General features: G+C 32.5%; 1 protein-coding gene and 1 non-coding gene across 2 annotated transcripts; both read left to right on the top strand.

Moving 5' to 3' along the window:
- Nucleotides 1–741: 741 nt before the first annotated feature.
- On the top strand, nt 742–815 carry TRNAV-CAC. Its single transcript has one exon. It is a non-coding gene; the product is annotated as a tRNA-Val (tRNA).
- A 48-nt stretch (nt 816–863) lies between these two features.
- LOC115953489 (PRA1 family protein A1) lies at nt 864–7,009 on the top strand. The gene is made up of 8 exons (XM_031071171.1): nt 864–1,300; nt 1,756–1,796; nt 1,895–1,973; nt 2,076–2,162; nt 2,240–2,328; nt 2,465–2,536; nt 2,619–2,743; nt 6,655–7,009. The coding sequence occupies exons 1-7, from the start codon at nt 1,143–1,145 to the stop codon at nt 2,720–2,722; spliced, it is 630 nt and encodes a 209-aa protein (XP_030927031.1). The 5' UTR covers nt 864–1,142; the 3' UTR covers nt 2,723–2,743; nt 6,655–7,009.
- Nucleotides 7,010–24,351: the final 17,342 nt, after the last annotated feature.

Consider the following 24,351-nt stretch of genomic DNA (forward strand, 5'->3'; position numbering starts at 1 on the left):
CCATAAACCTAAAAAATGACCAAAATACCTCTAAAACCTAAAAAATAACTGAAATACCCACGAAACCCAAAAAATGACCAAAATTCCCCCAAAACCCAAAAAATGACCAAAACAAAACATTAATAAATGTCTTCTCTTCCCCTCTATCTTTCTCTTTGATGTATAAGCAAAGGTAGTTTTCTTAATACTCCATATTTTTTTATGTTTTCTTGCTCACATGTTTGTATTCTTTCTTACTCACATGTCTGTACATTTGTCTTCATTTTACATAAGTTTATATATAATTTTGAAAAGATTTTCCTTAACTTTCTTTAGGTATTCAAACTTGAAAAACTCTTTTACACTAGAATTTGTGTGTATTCAAATGGTTATTTTGTATTTAGAAATACAAAAAAAATTTTAATTAAAAAAAAAAGAGCCTTAGAACACATGCAAATTAATTATTATTATTATTATTATTTTATCTCATACATGGAAAGCCTTTTCAATAGTAGTATAGATATAGATGAACTAATGCTTCAAATTGAAACAAGCATATATATATTTGGGAGTTTAATTAACAAAATAAAAAATTAGACTTAAAATTTAATTTTTTATCAATTGTGGACTTTTTTTTTTATGCAATTTATCCAAAAATAATCAGGAAGAATTAATTTTTATCATTCCTGATTATTATTATTAAAAACAAATTATAGTTTCAACTCTTCAAGTAAGGCTAATAAGGAACCCAGAACACAAAGCGTCTGGGTGGTGTAGTCGGTTATCACGCTAGTCTCACACACTAGAGGTCCCCGGTTCGAACCCGGGCTCAGACATTCCCCTTTTAACTTATCTCTTTTTTCATTTTTTCCATCACTTCACGTTTTCCTTGTCCCCTCGCTCTTAAGTAAAAAACCTTCCGTTGTTGTGTTCACCAACGTAATTCACAAAAACGAAAAACCATTTCCTTCCCTCGACGCTTCCTGAAAATAATAATATCCCATTTCCTTTCTTCTCCTTATCACATACACAAAACATCTTCTAAACCTCTCTATTCCTTTCTTGCACTCCCGAACTTTCCAAAATTTCCATTTCCCAGGAAAACTCTATCTGTTTGGCTTCGTGTTTTTGCTATTCTAGGGTTTGGCACTGAACCAGAATCGATGGATTGGGGCAACGTCACAGCGGAGGATCTGATCGACGCTCTCCGCGAGGTTGACTGGTCATCGCCGCCGCGTCCTCTCTCCGAATTCTTCTCCCGATTCACCGTCCCCAGATCTTACGCCAAATGGAGTAGCCGCCTCAAATGCAATCTCTACTAGTACGATCATTTCTTTCCATTCAATCTCAATTTTTTTTTAGCTCTATCATCTCGCTGCTTTGATTCTGCCATTTTTCTCTTGTGTGAATTGAATCGGTTTTGATCGCAATCGTCAAATTATTTGTTTTCTGAGGTCCCGACAAGCATGCATGAAAGTTTTATCGAAATCAATAATACCTAGCTGAGTTAGGGTCAATAGTTATATAACGCTTAGTGAAGGTTATTATTGCAATTACAAATTGTATGTTACTTAGAAATAAGAAGCTTCTGAGTGCTTTATATAATCTTGTAAATCGTGTGTTTTTTGATTAATGGAAAGTGAAGAGTGACAAAAATTGGCTTTGTAGCTATGATAGGCTCGGTTGTGTGGAGGGTTTCGGTTTTTTGTTAGATTACAGAAAATGCAGCCATCCGTATTTGTTTTTATTAATGTTTTGTGAAATATGTATTTGCAGCTACCGAACCAACTACTTCATTTTGATCACTGTCATTCTCGGTAAGCCAACAAAACGACTTCAAAATTCTCATTTTTGATTATAAATATGTGAACTGTGTGCATTTTTTGCCTTTTAATATTTGAATTATGAATTGTAGGATTGGGTTTTATCCGGAGGCCACTTGCTCTTGTAGCTGCTTTTCTGACAGCACTTAGCATTGCTTTCTTGAATGATAGGTACGCCGTTGTATGTAAAACTGCGTGCGTGTGTTTGTATTTTCGTGCTTGCTTTTGCATGCATGTCTAAGTGGTATGTACTTTTGCACGTTTGTGTTGCAGCTTTGCAGGAACTTTTAGTGAGAAGGCAACAAGAACCGTGAGACAATTCTCTCCACATTTAGCAGCGAAGATGAGGCCTCCTCTTACGTAAGTGTGGTTGTTTATTATGTGCCTGCAATGTGCCCAGTGATGTTCCTGAAATAATTTGTATTTTTTGCTGCCAGGCCTGTTATTCGTGGACGTCCATCAGCTAAAAGAGCAATTTTTATTTGTGGCCGGCCTCGTTGGGTGTTTGTTTTTATATTCGCTACTGGTATTTGAATTATGAGAAGAACGCTTCATTTTAATATTTTCTGTATATGTTGAGATTAGCATAAACCATATCTCACTATATGACTTATATTAGTTATTTAAATTTTTACTCATTTTCCCTACTCCTTTTTCTGTAGTGAGTCTCGTCCTCTGGTTTGTTTCTTGTGGTCTCTTAACTGTTCTGTGGGCTCTGGCCATTGGGCTTCTCGGTATGTTGCATGCTGCAAATCTCCCATGTCTTTTTCTTGTCATTTTGTATGTTTTGTGGTTAACTCTCTCTCTTTCTTTCAGTTACTATCCTGCATGCAAGTTTTAGAACACCTAATCTGAAAGCACGTTTGAACACATTCCGTGAAGAATTTCGTGCGGTGTGGCGCAATTATAGCGAGCTGTAGCCTACATGAACTTAGCTGGATGTGAGTAAAACTTTCCCTGGACTTTACATATGGTTCACTTCTTACCATCTACTGTGTTTTTATATAATGAGGTTCACTCACTTAATTTGTACTATGACTTTCTAGTTTTCAGCTGTGGATGTTCTTCTAAAATTCTATATCTTGATTTTACAGAAAATTCAGAATAGCATCTCTGTTAGGGCCTAAAATTTTTTGGGGCACTATGCACTCGCATAAGTGAAACCGGGGGTTGATTTTTGGGTCACTGATAAATTGATCTCTATCTTAATATAGAAAAGTTTGGTTTTACTACAATGATAGATTTAAGGTATTAATGCCAGTGGGTTCTAGCTTGAATTACATATCCTCCCTTTGCAAGAGCAAGGTGAAGGGTGAGGTCATGGGTTCAAGACCTACTAGATGTGGTGTAACTTAGTAATAAATAAATTAAAAAAGAAACATATATATATATATATATATATATATAGATAGATAGATAGATAGATAGATAAAATACTTTTGTTAAAGTACAAAGCCTAAATTAGGTTTGCTTTGCTTTTCTAGATAAAATACTTTTATAATTGAGGAGAGTTCTATCTTCCTCATTTAGCACATATAATAATTGTAATTTTGGGTTTGCTTTGCTTTTCTTTTCTAGGTGAAAAGAAGGGGTGGGGTGTTTGGGTTTTTGGTTTGGTTTGATTGCTCATATGTACTTTTGCAAGTCTCTGTGCGTTTGCATGATTGTACTCTTCTTCCTGAGTTGTGGCCACTTTAAGTGGTCGAAGATGATCTAACCTAAAATATTAGATGATACAATATAATAAAATATGAAGTAAATGTTAATGCGGGGGAAATAAAACTTGAGTAATCTTATGAATGATTTTAGATCCTCTTAAACTATAACAGATTATTTATAAAATTAAGTAATATTCAGACTGCCCCATACCCCCAGTTGGAGTTGCATTTTGGTGTGAAGTGGTTGTGGTTCACCAAGTGCCTTCAAGAGTATGGGGGAGTTCCACAGTTGGGAATGAGATGAGACTAAGATTTATTTCTATTGTCCATCAAAACCTGGGTTTCTTAGAGGGAAACAGAGGTAAAGCCTCTTTAGGGCGTTAAAATAAGGAGAACCCTAGAGTTTTTTAAGGAACTAACAAGCCAAAGGGAACATTTGTAATATTGGAACAATTATAAAAATCTCCTAGAGGTTTATTCAACATACACGTTAATCCTTATCTCTCCAAAACTTATATTTCCATCTATATCAAAATTGTCAACTAGACTGTTCTAACAAAAACTCCAACTTCAAAATAGAAAAACATAAATATCCTATACATTTATCTATTTATTTTTTTAAAAAAGAAGGGTTTCAGTGTCGCTCAATCTCATGTTCATTTTTTTCCATTGTGTTTTATTTATAAAATTATAATAAGGATGAAGTTTAATTTCATTCTCTAGACACCTAATGCTATTTTTTGTGCATGTTCTTGGCACCTTTTTTACAACGTTGTTGGTCCAATGATGGTACTAATTTTACTTATATATATATATATATATATATGATGGTACTGAATTTTGATTAAGGTGCTAATGGTATTGAGTTTTGGTGCTCCTTAACTTAAGCTAGATGCCTTAATACCCTTAGCAACTCAATGTAATTTTCAGTACCAAAAGCACTCATGCTATTATGTGTTTATAGGTTGTAAAAAATTTACTATATTATTATTGTTATTTTGTGGCAGAAATGACTTATCGTAAGTTAGTAATTCACTTGGGTATGACATGTTGAAGTGATAAGTGTAAGGAAACATATTTCTATATTGTTAAGGTATTTTTGGGGTTTACTTAAATCATTAGTTAGGTGGTAGCGTACGTTAACAGTTTGTTATAGTTAACGGAATAAGGTAAGTGTAAGAAAAAGCATATATTGAAGGAGAAGACTAGTGGATTTTGAAACTAAAGGGGACCAGAGTGTAAATTCTTTATGTTTTTGCTACGATAAAGTAATTCACACATGTATACTAGTAGGATTGAACTTGCGGCATCATGCCACCATTAAGGGTTGTAAGCCAGTAGGGTTATAACCCATTTCAACCAAAATGTAAATCCTAATAAACCTCAAGGAGGCTTTTCTTAGCTTTTCCAATTAAATTGAAGAATAGCTATCTTACAATGATGTTATTATCTTCTACTTATATTCATAAAAAAGAGAGGATGAAACCCTAAAATCCTAGAAACAATTCTGCATGACCCTTAATTGGGACTAATCCTAGCCATGCATAATAAAGATAAACCAAAAAGACTAAAATAAATAAGGCTGCTGCAATACTGCATTTATAATACCTGTGCACAGTATTGCTAAAGTTCCTGTAAACAATTTTTTCTCCCCTCAAATTTGTCTTACATTAGTTCTCTCCAGTTTGGAGAAAATTCGGCCTCATGTTTGGCTTCAAATCTTCCATGGTCTGTTGGTATCCCAAATACTCCTTGCCATCCTTTCTTTCTTCGTCCTCCTAAACAATTGAGAAATAAATCTCCAGCCTTAATATGCTAATAAGAAATTGTGCACTATAATCTTTTGCTATGAACTGTTCTTTAGCTTTCAACATGTGCAATAAATCACAAGGGACAGATTACCATCATCTTGCGTATTGTTTAAAAAAATTGGCTTGAATCAAACCTGATTCTATGAAATCTTCAAATATGATCAAATATCATCTCTCTAGTATCATATGAATAAAGCATATCATCATCCACTATCATATTCATAGGCAATATACTAAAGTATTCATCTATTAAAGGTAAATAATCAATCTTCATTGAAATTGGCCTTCTTGAAATTTGATCAAACATTAGTGATGTATTCCCAGTAATATGTGTGTCCAAATCTTCCATGTCCAAATGAACAGTCTTAGGACTTAGACTGATCACTTGCATCGTAGATTGGTGGAAATTCCAATTCACCGAACGTTCTTCAATTTTTAATCCTCTATTCCACCTTGTGCTGCGCGTTTTACAATTCCAGCATCAGCAGAGAAGTTTCCTTCACTAAATCATAATGGTTTGCAGTTGCCTGCTTAAATCACCATCCGAGCTTCCAACTTGTCAAGCACGCTTAGATAATTACTTCAGTTGGAGTTCAATCTCTCTCAACTTTTGGTGTCTTCTTTGTGGCAAACCAATGGATTGTATTTGGTTCTGTAACCAATTGGTGTACTGCAATGAGACAATGATTTACTTTGATTGTCTATTGAAGCCTCAGGCCCTCAGTTCCTTAGAGGGAAGTAAAGGAAAAACCTGTATAGGATACTGAAACAAACAAAACCCTTATTAGAAACTAACAAGCCAAAGGCAATATTATTAGTATTTAAGGCTAGATGTCTTACAATGATATCTCAATTTATAAATTTGTGGCGACAGATTATTGCCTTTAAGTGTGGGGAGGATTGGGATCGTTGGTCAAAGAAGAGGGTGAGAAGCACCCATGGTTGTAGCTTATGGAGGAGTATTAGGAGTGGCTGAGATAGATTTTGGATCATGTGCAGTTTGAGGCAGGGGATGGTGACTGTGTGAGGTTTTTGCATGACAAGAGTGAAAATCAATCTTTGACAGAGTAGAAGTTCATGAGCGGCTGGGATAGTTTTTGTCACCATTCATAAGTCATGGCATCCAGTATAAAATTTAATCCTTATTGTGACTTTCGACACACTAAATGTGTGGCAGTATAGTCTATGCTTATAATTACTATTTTCCTTACCTTAAAAAAAAAATAAAAACTATTTTCCTTACCTTATACATTTTTTATTACATTCCATTCTTCTACTGATTAAATTCATCTTGGGGAAACTTGCTATTGGTGGTAGTAAAGTTGTTTGTAGTTATGCTTCATTTAAAAGTTGTGTGTTCTCACTCATTTGTTTTCTTTTCAGAGATTGTTCAATTCTGCAGCTCATACAGGTTATTCTCAAATTGGGCTTAGCTGCTGCTGCTTTTGGTATAAAATAATCTCTTTTGGCTGGACTGGAATTCGTAGGTGAAAGATGCTATTCTATGCATATCACCGAGAAGTTGTAAATGGTCAGGAACTATTCTTGTTTGTAAAGCAAACTGTTTCCATTTGTTATCCATATGTAGAAGAAACCTTGGAGCATTTACATTCAGTAAAGCATAAACATTGCCAGAATACTGGGGCACACTTTAAATGCCCCCTAGTTGTTAGAGAATTCTATGTTGTTTAATAGAAGTTTTCCAATTGCCTTTATGGGATGTGATATTTTTTGGTTTCACCTTTTCCTGATCGTTTTGTTATTTGGTTTTTACATCCTATATCACTTGTCAAATTTCCTCATGCTGACCAGGAGCTGCTTAGCTGAGGTGGTTTTTATGTTTTGGTTCTTACGCGTGTTGGGTAAATGGATGTTTTGGTTTGTTTAGTGTAAAACTAGTGTTGGGGACCATAATTTGACTCCTTACAACCACTCTAAAAACAGGCCCGTGTGGTGTGATGTCGAATGCCATAAAAGATTTGAGTGTGTCTTTCTTATCACTAATTGATTTTGAGGTGGAATGACACAGCTCATAGTCTAACAAATGGTATTAGAGACAAGGTCATGGGTTCGAGTCACGGGAGTGTCATTGCGAGGGAGGGATTGTTGGAGGGACCACAATTTGACTCCCTACCTCATCACCAATTGGTTTTGAGGTGGAATGACATAGTTTACAGTCCAACAACTAGTTTCAGAAAATGTTTTGGTACCATTGGAGCTTGTACATGGTAGGAGTACAAGTTTGCTGAGACTGAAATTGAGAGGCTGTACCTGGAAGAAGAGAGCCATATTTAACTTGGATTCTGCCTTCATATAAGATGGATAAATTTCTTGCTCTAGGGCATGAGGTATTTAATTTGGAAGGTTACTTATGTGATTAGGACTTAGGAGCATGAAAAAAGGATGGAAAATGTTGGAAGATAGAAAATTTTTATTTTTATTTTGTGTGTTTGATAGGAGTGAAAAAAAGTGAAAGGCTCAAAATTAAATTAAATTAATTTACTACTAGTATTAGTTTTATTCCTGCTTGGCTTGATGAAGATTCATAAGCTCAAAAATTTAAATAATAGACTTTTAGTTCGAATAAAATTTAAATTTGTTTTAAATTATTGTTAAATCTTATTCCTTAGTCAAAACGTTGCTTTCTCTAAGAAAAAAAAAGTGGGTTGTGTGGGATTTAAATTTAGAATATATATTTTTTTATAATAAACTTTTAGTTTGAATAGAATTTAAATTGTTGAAATTTAAATGATAAAATTTTACTTAAATTAAATAGTTGTTAAATATTATCCCTTTATTGAGTAAATGTAACCTAATGAAAAATATAAAATCAATTTACTAATTAATCAGAATAGCCACTTGATACAGTTTTTAATCTTAACTTTTATTATAGTATATGATTATATTATCGTAATTTGAAACTAGTTAATATCGTAATAAGAGTAATAAGATGTTTTTAGATCTACAACATATTTTTCATCTCATTTTGGGTGGATAAATTTTGGTGTGCTCTAAGTGAAACACATGAACTAACCATTTTCCATCAATCAAATTTCTTACTAACCAAATAAAGGAATCTTCCATTTTTCTTTCCATAGTTTTCTTTTTCTATCCAACCAACCAAACGGATTCTAAGTTGGAAACAAAGCAGTGGGGGATCATTATAGAATTGTGGCGGTGGGAAGCAACAGATTCCGTGGAAACTTTGGATGTGGGATTACAGATTTGTTGACGTGCAGAGAATGAGGAATATGAATACCCCTTCCTTTTACGCGTTAGAGCATACAAGTAAACAATGTTAAGGTTTCTTGCCAGTGCTACCTGTCATTGTCAAGTCAAGGGGGGAGATTACTTAATGCCCTGGGAAGCCTATGTGCCCAAAGGCATCGACATAATTTCAATTTCAATTTCAATTTCGGGGAACCATAATATGTTTTTCATTTTGTTTAGTTTAGTCAGGTCAGAATCAATGTTTTATTTTTTATTTTTAGTGAGATCTTGATATGATTCTGCTAAAAGTAACCTTTTTTTTCTTTTTCTTTTTCATTTTGCAATGACTTTTTTTTTTTCTCTACGCGGTTTACATGCCACCAATGTGCCGACTTGCACTGTTAAAAGATAAAAAGTGGCACAGTACCAACCCAACCAACCACAATCGCACTTCATTATCATGATGGATGATGCTCTACCTCAACTAAACTATTGCTTCCTGCTTAAAAGTTAATACTTTTTATTTTTTTATATAATTCTTTTACATTTTAAATTTTTTGGCAATGCTTATACTGATTACCTTACCTTTTGTCTTTTTCCAGTCCAAGTAACACAAGCACAAACACAAACACAAAATTCTTTTACTTTTTCTTTACTATACTCTCTTTTTCTTTCATCTTACTCCGTTCCAAATATATCATTATACAATTTTGTGGTGATAGAAGCACAAATCTAACTGAGATTTATTCATAAATAAAATAAATCTAACTGAGATGTCAGATATTATGGTAGTAAAATATTAAATATCTCGTCCATAAGTTGTATTTTTTGGGTGGAGCAATCATTTCTCCAGGTGTCCCCATATTCACATATTGGCCTGTTGCTACAGCCTCATATGGCTAATACAGACATCAAGTTAATGACAATATAAGTTTAGGTCAACAGATCAATTAAAAAAAATCAGCAAAAAAGAACTTTAAGAAATATTTTGTCATAATTTTTATCTTAACTTGATGACATGTGATTGATAAACTATTACTATTTTTTCCCACTACTCATAATTGCGTAGATAGGATTGTGACAAAAATTATGACACAAAAGTTGTGTCTATAGACTTTCTCTTTTATTTATTTGTTTATATATTTTTTTTAAATTGACTTTCTCTTTATTTAACTTTCGTATATTGTCTAAATTGATGGGTACAAAGTTCAAATACGTGCAGCAATTAATAAAATCAAATGGAAACTTTTTGGAACATATCTTTGATGTAATCGACGTATTTTAATATTGGAAAGCCTCGTGCTTCATCTGATTACATTTGCATGTGCATGGTTCATGTTACGCACAAGGAGCATCTGGCCCTCACATAAAATAAAGAAAGAGCATTACCAAAAACCAAAAAAAAAAAAAAAAAAAATTACAAATTACAAAAAGTTCCCAATTGAGGTATTCTTTTTTATTATATTATATTTATTTAGCGTCCATAGTTAACACCGTAATAATATTATTATATATGGTTGTAATGAAGGTGACTCATAATATAAGACACCCACATAATACATAAATAAATTTTATGTGGCATTCAAAGATTAAGAGTTATCATATCTACTAAATTCACAGGCTGGCCCATGTTAATATGGCCTCTTTCAAGCTCAACCCATGTGCTCCACTAATCATATTTCTCTCTAATTTTTATAGCATCATTCATTTCTCTCCCTCTAAAAGAGCCAATAGATAACCATTTATTCCAATTCCACACTAGCTGTTTTAGCACTGAGATGATTAGCATCAAACTAGTTTTTGCCTTAAGACAATGAGAGGAAAAAGGAAAAGTAGTTCACAACAAGAACAGGTGGCGGAGCAAAAGGCGTGCAGGTGAAGATGGAGAATTATATGAACTGGGCACAAGCTTTAGCGTCAGCATCGGGCTTCATGTTGCTACTGGGTCTCATGTGTTGTTGCCTCAGCATCAAACCTCGACTACTAGGCGATACTAGCAGCGGCAATGGAAGTTGCTCTTGTGATGGTGGAGTTTGATTAAAGATTTCATTTTTCATATACTTTTTTGGCTAGCTAGGAACCTATCCTGTTTGATTGCTGTATAGAACATTATTATTAGTTTTAGTGTTTATTTTTTTGAAGACAAGCATATACCATAGGATTTTCCAATGTTAATTTCTTGTAGTTAGTGGGATTTTATATGATTGTTTATATGTTTCATTAATCGTTGTTCTTCCTGATAATTTATACAATTTTTTTTTCTTAATCTTGTGCCTCTAAATCTGATGAGTCTGTGCAGTAACATGAAGGAAATTAACTTTTTGTTGCTAAGTTGAGGAGAGACTATTTAATTTCTTGCTCTTGAAATCCACGAAGTTAGAGAAAATTCCTAATACAATTGTTAAGTGTGTGTGTGTATGGCTTCAGTTATTGTGCTGACATTCGGAGATTCATGATTTTCTTCTTTGGTAAGAAACGAAGGTCCGTGTGAGTTCCGAAAAATTATTCCCTACTCTTCTTTGGAATATTCCGGAAAAACAATGAAACCAGACAACATCAGAATACAAATCCTCTTTTTTATATTTTTTAGTTAGAGCGGTCATAGTTACACGCATGCACGTCAGCTGAAAAAAACCAATTATGAGCTAACACTCATAATTCCTCCAAATCGAGACTTGGAGGAATTTTCTTCAATTAAATACATTGCGATTTATAAAATCATTTATATGTATTATTTAAAAGTTAGTTCAATTAGTAATTTTTTTATTATTAAATAAGTGATTTGATGTTCAATTCTAGTTAAAAAAAAAAAAAAAAAGAGTCACCTGGCTTATTAAATAGATTATTTAATTAAAAATACACGTGAATAATTTTATTAGTTACCAATGGGTTGGAGGATTTTCTTTAAACTTGTTTATTGGAGATAAAGTTTTTCCTATTGCATGTATTTTTTTCTTATAAAATAACTAAAATCAATTGAATTATGACAAATTTTCTATCAATTGCGTACTTCTGCATTTATCCAAAATTTATTATTTTTAACAAAAAACGTAATGATTGAGGATTATATTAAACAAAGTTATTAGTACCATTTTACATCCAAAGGGTTATTAGCTCAATTATTATTTTTCACTTTCTTATTAAAAAGAAATTATTAATTCATTTTTCTTCTCTCTATGTTGGAGCTACTCATTCACTTATAAATAAAACTTATTTATCCAAAAAAAATATTATCCATTAGTACTAAAAAATTATAAATTAATGGTAAATTTTTTTTTTATTCAACTTGTATATGAAAAATGGGAAAAGTTAATGGATACTCTAAGGGTATTGGTTTAGGAAATATTTTTAAAATTTTTTAATCAAAAAAGAAAAAAAATTGACTTTTTGCCATTTTTTTTTTAATTTCTTATAAAAGTGGTATTAAATTTTTTCTAAAATAGTTCATTAACAAATTTTTTAAAAGTATCGATTAACAGGATCCATAAAATTTACATAAGACCGACACAAATATTGACTATCACAGCTGTCCCCATTTATGTGTATAAGCATGACAAAAGCACTTGTAACTTTATTTTTAGATAAGAATTAAGAAAAGTTGTTTCCCAATCTATGTCTTTACTTCGTAACCACTACTTTATAGTCTTCATTTCACCAACAAAGCTTATGGAACCATCTTTCTATGTCTTTACTTCAAAATCACTTGAATCTCAATCATAACCACTTAAATGACATATGCCCCTATTCCCTGAAAGGCCTACTAGACAAGTTGTAATTATGTTAGGGATACAAACTTTTTTACAAATTGCTGATGTGGTAAGTAATTATTGATAAATAAAAGAGTGATGTTAATGGTAAGTCTAAATGAAAATCAATAAGAAGTTAATTGCAACAACAGTTTGTAAAAATATTATAAAATAATTTGTGTCTGTAGTATTATTTTGCTACGCAATCTCCAAAAGCTTAATTTGAGCTTTCCAAATTAATATAGGGAAACATATTGACCGTTAATCTTGCCATGTTCTCCATCATCGCAAAGTTTTAACTTGAACACTGGGACCTCCGTAATTGCTTGAGTGAGTCAGTAATATGTATGGGCCAGACTGGTAAAGTGGACCATTTTAGGAGACAAACGATTTTGTGAATGATTAATTTAATTTGTATGGCTATATATTACGTGAACAAGAGCAACTTAAGGTGAACATGTTAATGTTGTGGAGCCCAACCCAAGGATGTAAGGGCCCGGAAGTTTCAACGATATATTTTTTTGTAGAATAAGCCTATAAGGGTGGACTTGGATTTATGGCTTTGGACAAGTTAATTATGAACAACTTCAAGAATTGACGGACAATATTTTCATGTGGTCCAACCCTGCAAGGCCTCTGAACTGACCATTTTTCATTTCATATGAGCCCATATATAGTTGCATTTTGAGTTTTAGCTCCATTTGTTTTGATAAAAAAATTTACTGTAAAGATAATTTTTTATTTTTTATTTTCTTATGTCTCGTAGCATCAGATAAAATAAATTAAAAGAAAAATATATTTGATTAATGGAAAAATTTATTAATTTAGAGATTATTTTTCAGTAAATTTTTTCAAAAAACTATTATTTCATGCCAAGTTAAACAAAGGAAGTTAAGAAGAAATATAGAAACTATTGAAAGCAACTTTACCTCATTTCGAAGTTACTATCAAACATAGGAATGTGATATATTTTTTAAAATTAACTTATTTTTTTTAGAAAATATTTATATCAAAACAATGGAGCGTTACTTTTTTTCACCTGAATGAGTTGGACTTTTACTACTTAAAGTTCTTGAAGTTCAAATGAGTTGGATTTTCACCTGAGCGTTACTAAAAGTTCTTGAATCCGACCTCTAAACTCTAAAGACACTGATTCTCCAAAAAAAAAAAAAAATAATAATAATAATAATAATGCACAAAGACCAAAAATAATAATAATTAAAAAAAGGTATGAACCCGACCTCCAAACTCTAAAGACTTAAATTACAATGCTCCTACAATTTTCCACGTCACCACTATTTTATTTTTATTTTTATTTTAAATTCTTTTTATTTTAGATTTTAGATTTTATATATTTATTATTTCTCTTTAATGTGTAATTATCTTATCAAATGTTACAATAGTTTGGTTTAAGTAAAACTCTATGAGATATATGTCTCAAGACCTCGAAAATTCTACTTCAACTAAAATTCTATAACAAAAATAATATATCCAAGTCAAACAATATGGAAAAGCGGATTTAGTTATATTTGAAGCGAAGTTCCTCCCGAAGGGTCTCAAGAAGCAATCTTAATTTATACTTCCGGTTAATTGGCATGATCCAGTTTCTGACGTGATAAGTACATGGTGCAAGAGAGTAAATCTTTTGTATGCATGCGCATGGCCTGTATGTCAAAATAGAAATTGAAAGTAAAATACCTCATCAGTATATATATAAATATACTTTAGCAATACGTTTCAATATTTCACTATAATTTTTTTTTTATTTTTTTTTTTTTAGAATGCACTATAAACTTTTCAGTTTGTGTTTTACAGCAATACGTTTTAGTTAGTGTTTTACTTTATTTACTTTTTTATAACAGTTTTTAACTTTATCTCTCTCTCTCTCTCTCTCTCTCTATATATATATATAATTGAAATCTCTGAAACTCTTACAATTATTATTTTTGTTCAGTCCAAACTTAACAAGGAGTGAAACTCTATCTCTCTAACAAGTCCAATTTAAACTCAAACTCAACATTATCATTTTTTTTTTAAACAAAATTATTTTTGTTTAATTCAAACTTAACAAGTAGTGCTATTTTTCTAACAAGTCCAAGTTAAACTCAAACTCAAACTCAAACTTAAACTTAAACTCAAACGTTGTTAATTTATAAATTTTCCCAATACTAATTGAAATCTTAAATGTGAAGTTCAAAAGTTTTTAGAAAGATTGAGTCTATCTAAACAATGGCAGAACATAGAATTGGGTATATTGGGGTCATGACACCAAGCAGTAAGGGTAGTTCAATCAAAAGAATAATGGCGAATAAATCATTAACACTATAAAAGCTGAGTAGAGGTATGAACTCTTCTTATGTTATTTTCTTCTCCTCTATTTTATTAAAAAAAAATCATTTTATGATTTTTCATGTATTTTTTAAAAAGTAATTTTCGTATATGAACCACCAAACTCTCTTTAGCGTTTTTTTAGAAGATAAAAAAGTTGGTAATAATTGAAATTATTCTTTTGAATGTAACTCATCTTTCTCTTATATTTCTCTATTGTTTAGCCATATATATTTTGTTTTGTTTCAATAATTCCTAAGTAGTGAATCATTTGATTCTTCAATATTTTTTAGTCTTTCAGAAGTTTTAATATCTGAATTTTTGAGTTATTTTTTTGCATTATCTAAAATTGTAATACAAATTGAAGTCATACAAGAGCAAATAGTGTAGTTTTTTAATCAATTTTAAATTTTATAAAATTATTTTAGACTATTTTACAAATAGGTAGGTTCCCGTGCATAGCACGGGTTACCGACTAGTAATTAAAAAAACGTATGAACCCGACCTCTAAACTCTAAAGACTTAAATTACAATAATGCTCAAGACTGATTCTCCAAAAAAAAAAAAAATAATAATAATAATAATAATAATCACCTGAGCGTTACTTAAAGTTCTTGAATCCGACCTCTAAACTCTAAAGACTTAAATTACAACAATGCACAAGACTGATTCTCCAAAAAAAAAAAAAAAAATAATAATAATGCACAAAGACCAAAAATAATAATAATTAAAAAAAAGGTATGAACCCGACCCGACCTCCAAACTCTATAGACTTAAATTACAATAATGCACAAGACTGATTCTCCAAAAAATAATAATAATAATAATAATAATAATGCACAGAGACCAAAAATAATAATAACTAAAAAAAAGGTATGAACTGCATGTATCAAGTGGAATGAAGAATATTCTTCTCCAAAGAAAGGATTTCTTGGATAGCGAAGGGACAGATGATAATGCAACTGAATATTTCAAACTTTCAGTTCCGCAAGAGATTATTGTAACCTTTGTTGATTTGAATTAGACACGCATACGGAACTGTAAGTACCTAAAGCACCTCAGCAACTTAGCAATATATATAAGGATTAAGGGGAGCCATAGAGGAAAATGCGGCTGTTTCATCATTTTGGTTTTAATTTGGCCATAAACTCATTTCCTATATAGTTTAAGAAAAGAAGATTTTGTCTCTGCACCAGTTATATAAACATGTCATTTTTGTTTTGTTTGTTCATTCGACGACGGCGTCAAAGGAAGCGAAATATGTATCAAACAGCTCCTCCTCCTGTTCAACCTAATTATGCAACTACTGCGGATGCTTATCCTGGTGGTGGTGATGCTAATGATCCCGGTAGATTTGGTAAACCCAATGGAGGTCTAAATGATGGCGTACGCCATACGTAATAGCTTTTGTGAATTGTGAGTACTACAGCTGAAATCATGTCTGTCAGTGATGCTGGTGGAGGTGGCTGTAGTGGTGGTGATGGTGATGGCGGTAGCGGTGACGGTGGCGGTTGTAATTGAGGAGGTGGTGGCTTTGCTGGGTAGTGCCTTTGGCTTTCAAAGGTTGCTGATACGCATACTTCAGGGTCGTAGGACATGTTATTTGTTTATGAATTTAGGGCTTTGCGTGGATTTATGTATCAACAAATTATTTTAATCTTGAAGTTTAATTTGTATAATTATCTGTATGAAAGTTTATGTCATAAAGCTTATTAGAGGTTGCATTAATTTTTCTAATTCACCCACAAGTAAGATATATATATTTTTTTCAACCGAATGATATTTGGAAAAGGAGAGAAGTTTTAGTCCATAAAATGTCCTTTGAATATTTATACCTATGTAAAGAAGAATCATCATGTAACAAACGATACCAATTCAAATTTTATCAAATTTTTTAAAAGATAAATCATAAAATATCAAGTTGGAATTGGTGAATTTATGGAATAAAAAAGATAGGTTATTTTGGGTTTTAATCCACTGAATGTATTAGAAAATTATATGGGGATTTTTTTTAGAGGAAATATGGGGTTTGATTATATGAAATGAATAGTTCTATAGTTATTAGTTATATTGGTTGATGAGTTCGGTGTGGAGGGCGATTTAGGTTCCAAACCAAAATTTTCAGTTTTTGACATTTTAGTAACCAAAATTGAATAATATTCCTTTAAAACCACCATGTTGTGCTGATAGAGAAAGATTCGGTTCAGTTCAGTTCAGTCGGTGTTTTTTAGAAATTGACCTTTGAAGTGTTTGCAAAATGATCTTGTTACATTGTTCACACAACACTATGGGCAACCTAGCTACAATTTTTTATTTATTTATTTATTTTATTTATTTTTTTTATATATAAACAAATATAGGTGTTGTATTTTGAATTGTTTATTACACTCTCCTCTCTCTGCATTTACTTTTGTTCCAAACATACCCTAAATGATATATGTATAGTGTTTCGGTTGCTTTTGTTGTGAAAAATTCAAACACCAAAACATTAAAAACTAGAATTTTTAGGGAATGAAAACTAGAACTTACCATCAGTGTGGGGAAAATTATCAAAATTGAGAATCAAGGTTAGTTTTTGTTGGCATTTTTGGTTTACTGGTTTATTTGCACACCCCTATTTCCAATTTCCAATATCATATCCTGCAATTGTTTAAATTTTGATTTTAGCAACTCATGATGTAAAAAACTGAAAGCAAAGCAAGATTTATGCATAGAATAAAAAATCAAAAAAAAAAAAAATTAACAAAGCAAACCAACTTTTGAAAGGGGAAGGAGATGAGATTATGTCTTATATTTCTTGCAGAGTTGGACTCCTGGAGAAAGTCATGCATTGAATGTTTTATATTTTGTGAGATCACATCACATATTGTGAACATTCTCATTTGCTTTTCCTAATAATAGGTTAGAATCTTCTTCATTTGCTTGGGATCCAATTCATAACACAAAATTTGTTTTCATGAATCCAAGGGTTTACAAGATATTTTGTTATTTAAAATATAACGTTCCACTAAATAGCAAATGATAATTGAATAAAAGATAGACAACGAAACTAGTTTGGGGTGGATTTTCATGTGAACCATGTATGAACTTCTCTCTTTAATTTATTCTTGGGTCGGTTGCCTAAAGTTGAAAATGTCTTCAATTATTTGTTCTAGGATATATATAAGATCTAAAAAAACACCTCCCTTCGGCTGTTCGGCATGATTGTAATAGTTCCTAGATCCATAGAGGAACCAATATATAAGGGCATAGACATGGAGGACCACAAAGTCACAAACACAAGTGAATTCAACTGTAGTCTCACCATGGTCCAAATAGTATCAACTATCAAGTATCAACTTGGTGACATCTAGAGTAAACCAACCCATGATCCAGGTGTTGTTATTCTATAATAAATTCTGCTATAGTAAAATCGAGTGAGATCCAGGATGGTTTTCCTTTCATTGCTACTACAAAGTTAAATTTTCATCATCCCACAATCAACGAAGTCAAAGTTGGTTTTCTGAAAATCTAACTAGGCTACCAAGTAGAAAGCATCATTCTTCATTCATGAAGGTGACTCTCAGAATATCATTATTAAGTGTGTGTTTGTTTGTTTTAGTTTAAAATGCTAGTTTTTATTTAATGTCAGTTCATGTACTTAAAAAAAAAAAATCCTAGATAATTGATACAATTATTGTTAGAGATATTAAGTTTATTATGTATTAATGTATGTAAGAGCCCAAGAATAACCGTCCAAGAGGTTCAATAATATTGTAAACTGTAAGGTTAAACTTAGCTCACATAGTTCATCTAATAGGGTTCTCTTTAACATGCAAATCGAGCATACAGTAAAAATGTGGTGGTTAAGGTTTCCTCATCAGTTATAATTTATAAAACTTATTATTTTTTATTTTTTAAAATCAATGAAAATAAAACATCTCCATTGTATGAATTTTATAGTCATGTAAAATTCACAAGATATGAGAAAGGTGATACATATATGACATATGATCGAAATTCATGAGACAGAGATACATTCATCATCCAAGCACACTCTATCAATAGCTCCCTATCTCAAGTGGACTGGATTATCATTATCATAGCTATAATCATTGACAATCAAGTCTCTCCACTTTTATATCCTGGGCCACTATTTTTATTCAAAGAAAGTGTTATCTGCCCGGGGCCTATTAAGTTGGGCCTTTTTCTTGGGTCTATCAATGTGGGCTCCATTAATTTCTAGCTGCTGATTCTTTTCATATCAGGACGGTTTGAACTTTGACCAAGGAAAAAAAATGTGGAAAGAAGAAAATTAAAGTTTGAAAGAGTCCGTGGCGGTGGGGGACCAGGCTCTGGGTCTCTAACATATTTTCCTAGAAAGCACGCAGAGGGAGAAACTTCAATTTTGTACGTTTATTGAATTGAAAAGTCCAAACTCTTACAATTTAGTGTTCAAACCGTTGCTCGGTCTAAGTTTCTAACAAGAAGACAAGTACAACTTACATCTTAGAGGCTTATATATAGTCTTTTGGAAAAAATTTCATAGTCGAAGAAATTAAGGAAGTCTCTCTCCGTACCGTTTACATTTGCAGCAATGGGGTGTTTTTGCATGCAAGGGAGTAAAAAGAAAGAAAATAAAAATAAAAAGAATGCTTATGCTTCCCCCGCGGCTTATTCAGGTAAAGCTCCTAAGCGCAAAGGTGGCAGAAACGATGGTGGCATGGTTTTTATGAGTACTGCTGCTTATGCAAGCACCTCCACTGTTCACAGTGGTGGGGATGGAGGTTGTGGTGGAGGTGGAGGTGGAGGTGGAGGTTGTGGTGGTGGTGGAGGTGGAGGTGGAGGTGGAGGTTGTGGTGGTGGTGGTGGTGGTGGGTGCTGATGAGGGGTGGTGGCTTTGCTTGGGGTTTGTTGGTGGTGGACTACTATACTGGTGCTGGATTTCAAGTTTTTTAAACATGGAATTGTAGTTTTGTTATTCGTTCATTAATTATTTTTTGGGTTTTACGTGAAGTTAATTACATTGTAATAAATAAATATATATATATATATATATATATATATATATAAAAGAGGTTACATGTGAATTTTTTTTTATTCCCGCCTTTTTTGCTTAGTCATGACTCATGATTCATGAGGATGTAGAACAAATGTGTATTTTTATATTCCAAGTTTAATCCCCCTAAAAAAAAAAGTTTATTTAATTCAATGAATAAAGGCTCAGCTGGATTTGATCTTGTACTGATTAATTATATATTGAGCTTATTAAAAAAGTGTGTTCACACTTCACACTATCTTTATTTTGGTTATGGTTATTTTATCCCCCAGGCTAAGGCTAAGACTATCAGTACTTCTCTAATTAATATATGAGAAAAAATATGTTGGTTCGAATGTTTAGTCTCTTGTTGTGGTCTTGGCCTTCTTCTGCTTTTATAGATATGCATTCCCGCCACTTGTTTTTTCTTTGAATTTTTCAAAAGAAACAGTTTAATGGTCTCTTTAATATTTTAAATATACAATCTAAAAAAGTTTAATAACACAGCAAAATCATGAAACATTTTTATAATATTTTTATTTTGAATTGTAATGGATCTTGGTATAATTTTTATATATTTATTTTATTTCATTTTGATTTATAATTGTTATGGTCAGGTTTAGGTCCAATGTCCAATAGTACTGGACCCGTTGAAATGATGACATATGTTCAGTTTTGAACACGTATCATCATCTGACTGGGTTCAGTGCACTGGATATATTGGACCTACACCAAGTCCTAATTGTTAACACCTTAACTTATTACGAAAATAATGTAAAATTTTGTTGTCTCCGTAAAACTAATGTTATGAATACCGTTTCGGACCTTGTTTTGATTTATTAATTGAAATGAAATATTTCGGTATCGACTTATTTCAGGTTACCATTTTGAGATGTTTTGGGTTGCCTATTTTATATATATTACCTTGTATATATATATATATATATATATATATATATATACCTTCTAATAAAAAAAAAAAAATTCAAATAAAGCAAGCAGATGATTTTCCCTATAAAAAAAAAAAAAATTTTAGTAGATGATTCTAATGGTTGTTAAAGAAAAATTTTAATGGTCTTTTTGTAAACAAAAGAAAGAAGTTGGGTAATTATATAGAAGGAACTTCCAAGAAGTTTCCTTTCACTAAACTTTTTCCATTTCCCAACCCACTCACATCACATGGCCTACACTATTTACTTCTCATCTCACCCGACTGCTCTTTCTTCTTCTTCTTCTCATTTCCAAAGTTCCAAAGTCTCTTCAATCTTCAGTGGCTCAGGTGCTCTCTTCAGTCTCTTTTCTCCTCTTTTTCCTCTTCTTCTTCTTCTTTTGTATTTTCTCTCTCACACCGGTTGTGCTTCATGCCTTCATCACCATTTTTTTTTTACCAAAACGCCCTAAACACACCGGAATAGGTTGAAATTTTCTCCGAGGTGGAACAAGAGGGTATCTCATTCTGGTTTGCAGACCGGTACGAGATTTTCCGTCCGTTCCGGTCAGAACGGAATGGAATTCATAACATCGGTAAAACTACGTACTCTAGGCGATTCTGGAGATTCCTTTCTCAAATCACAGGAAATTATGTCTATTTTATTCCTAAGGCTAAGACTATTACTTCTCTTAAAATATGAGAGAAAATAGGCTGTTTTTCTTGTCCCACCATGTTGTTATGCAACTGCCAATGCTTATCCTGGTGGTGGTCATGCAAGTACCCAAGAGGCCAAGCTTCTAATGATAAACCCAATGGAGCTGAGGTCTAAAAGAGGGAGTCATAGCTTTTGTGAGTGCTGCTGCTGAAACCATAGTTGTCAGTGATGCTGGTGGCAGTTAAGGAGGTAATGACTTTGCTGGGTAGTGCCTTTGGCTTTCGAGGTTGTTCATACGCATATGTACTTCAGGGTCTTTAGGCATTTTGTGGAGTACTGTTGGTTGTGCATTTGTTAGTGGTTTTTGGTGTTTTAGTTCTGTTATGGTTCTGCAGGTTTGTTTGTGGTGTTGCTTCGACTGGCTGGGGCTTAGTTGAGGTTCATGTTGGTTTGTTGTTGTGTCTTCCTTTTAAGGGGCCTTGTCAGAAGTGTTGCTAGTTTGGGCTATTTGTAGTTCTGTATTGTTGTTGGTTTTGATAGAAATGATATTTGGAAAAGGTGAGAAATTTTAATCCATAAAATGTCCGTACAATATTTATATCATGTAAACAAGAATCATCACCATCATCCTGTAACAAACAACATTAGTTCAAATCTGATCGTATTTATAAAAAGATAAATCATAAAATTCAAGTTGGAAACTTGGAATTGGTGAGTTTAACTGTTGGACTATTTAAGTGTGTGTTGTGTTGACGTATGTTGAGTTCCATACAAGGGATTTACTAAGTGGATCTTGGGTTTATGGAATGTTTAAATATGTTAATTTGGGTTTTAATCCAATAAATGTAGTCGAAGATTATATAGGGCTGGTTTGATTATATGAAATGAAAAATTCTAAATTTATTAATTGATTTCTAATTAATTATAAACCCAAGATCCACTTAGTAAATCCCTTGTATGGAACTCAACATACGTCAACACAACACACACTTAAATAGTCCAACAGTCAATTAAATCCACATTATTTGGAGTATCACAAACCAATAATTATCTTATACACCTAACATATACAATGTCTCTCTCATGGCAAAGGGAGGCTATAAAACATTTTTCATTTTTATAATTGTTACAATAAATGGAAGATAATGATTTAAACCATAGTTCTCAATATAATAAAGTTTGGCAAAACAATTGAATGGCAAAGCTCTTAGCTATACATTCTCCAAATTTTAACTAATTTCATTCCAAACATATAGTTATTGTAAAAGACTTCACCCAAAAAAAGAAAAAGAAAAGTGAAAGAATGTTAGTCCGCAGAATAACTCTTTAGCAATGATTTAACTTTAAACCAAAATTTCAGCTTTTTTTGGATTAACTCCAAACTTTGAAAAACAATTTTGAGCAAACAGAAATCATCTTATGTTCCACTTTTTGTATTTTATTTAAGATTCCACAAATTATGCTAGGCCATGTGTCTAATTTATTTTACAAGGAAAGTAAAAACAATATATGGCAAGTCGGGTTTCGAACTATAGTGCCAATTGCTAACACAAACCATCTCGAGCACTATAGTCTGGCACTTTGGCTATCCACTTTTGTTTTCTTCTTCTTATTCTTCTTCTTTTTCTCTCTCTTTTGGTCTTTTCTCTAAATCCATGTTCTCTTTTCTTCCTTTAATGTCACTTGCCTGCTGGTCTTTGCCTCCTTATTGCATGCCCCCATCTCCTATCACTTTAGCCCTAATGACGGAGCCATATTGCCATAAGCTAAAGTCTTCTGCTTGATTGCTTCATAATAACGATCATCAACTCCACTCCATTTGCGCTGACGAATCTCTCCTTGTTCTCCAATGGCATCAACAAGCAACAAAAACACTAGCCAAAACAAGTTATCTACTATCTCCTTCAAACTCTTTGGATAATTGGAATTGTACATAGCCTGAAGCACAAGGTCTACATTATTTATCTACCCGAACATGGGTTAGGTCTACATCATTTATCTACCCGAACATGGGTTTTACATTCTTTCTTTGATTCCTCCGCTTCTAAGAATACCCTTAAAATATTAAGCCAATAAAAACAATGTTGGATATTTTTAAAAATAATTTATTAAAGTGATAAGATTCTATTAAAATTATACCTTCATATACATACATTATTGGCACAAACTTTTATATTATCTAGTAATAACCATTAAAAAAAAATCAGGTCAATAATATGAATTTTTTTTTTTTTTTTTTGTATTCACTAAATTTATTTGTAAGTAGCTCTCCATCATTTTAATTCTTTCTCAATCATTTTAATTGGTATAGCGACACCAATATACCATTTAGGACTGTCCAGGTGAACCGGTGACCTGCTGGAACCGATCGACTACCTCTTGAACTGAGGCCGACCCGTTCAGAGCAACCTGTGGTTGGCAGCGGGTCTCTAATGTCAGAACTCGAAAAGTGCAGGTCGAGTGGTGGTTTTGGGTTTCAAAACCTAGTGGAAACCGAATTGACTCGACGGTATTACAATCACATCCTTAGTTTGTCGAGATCCGAACCAGATTCAACGAGATTTTGTCAAGATCTGTTGATATGTAGTTCAGATCCTTCGAGATTTGGTGAGATCTTGACGGATTTGGCCAAGTATCAACCAGATCTCGAAGGATCCAGCCAAATCTCGACCTTGACAACAAAACCCAAAACTGATCGATACAACCCAAAACCCGAAACGACCAGAATCGGCCGATTTGATGAGAATTTTGGGTAGCTTTCCGGTTTTGATTTTATCCACCTGAAAATATCTGGTGGAGTCTGAGTCGTGCACAAACCCGATCTAGCCCTAATACCATCCACGGTACATGGTAGGATAATTAAACTCTTTAAATTTTCTTACCATAAAAAGTTTCACAAAGTCACAAACAAGAGTGCTACGCAATATCCTAAAGCTTAATTTGAGTTTTCCAAATTAATATAGGGAAACATATTAAATGTTAATCTTGCCTTGTTCTCCATCACAGTAAACTTTTAACTTGAACGTACTAGGACCTCGGGGATTCTAGCATTTTACCCTTATTTTTTAAAAAAATTAGCAATATGCCCTTGTTTTGATACTTGATTACCTTAAAATCGAGTTTCAATGAAATACTCGATTTGTACAAAATCGAGTTATGCCCAATCAATTTTTTTTTTTTTAAAAAGCATGGA

Source organism: Quercus lobata, chromosome 7 (genome assembly GCF_001633185.2).
Source record: "Quercus lobata isolate SW786 chromosome 7, ValleyOak3.0 Primary Assembly, whole genome shotgun sequence".
In the NCBI taxonomy this organism is placed as follows: Eukaryota; Viridiplantae; Streptophyta; class Magnoliopsida; order Fagales; family Fagaceae; genus Quercus; species Quercus lobata.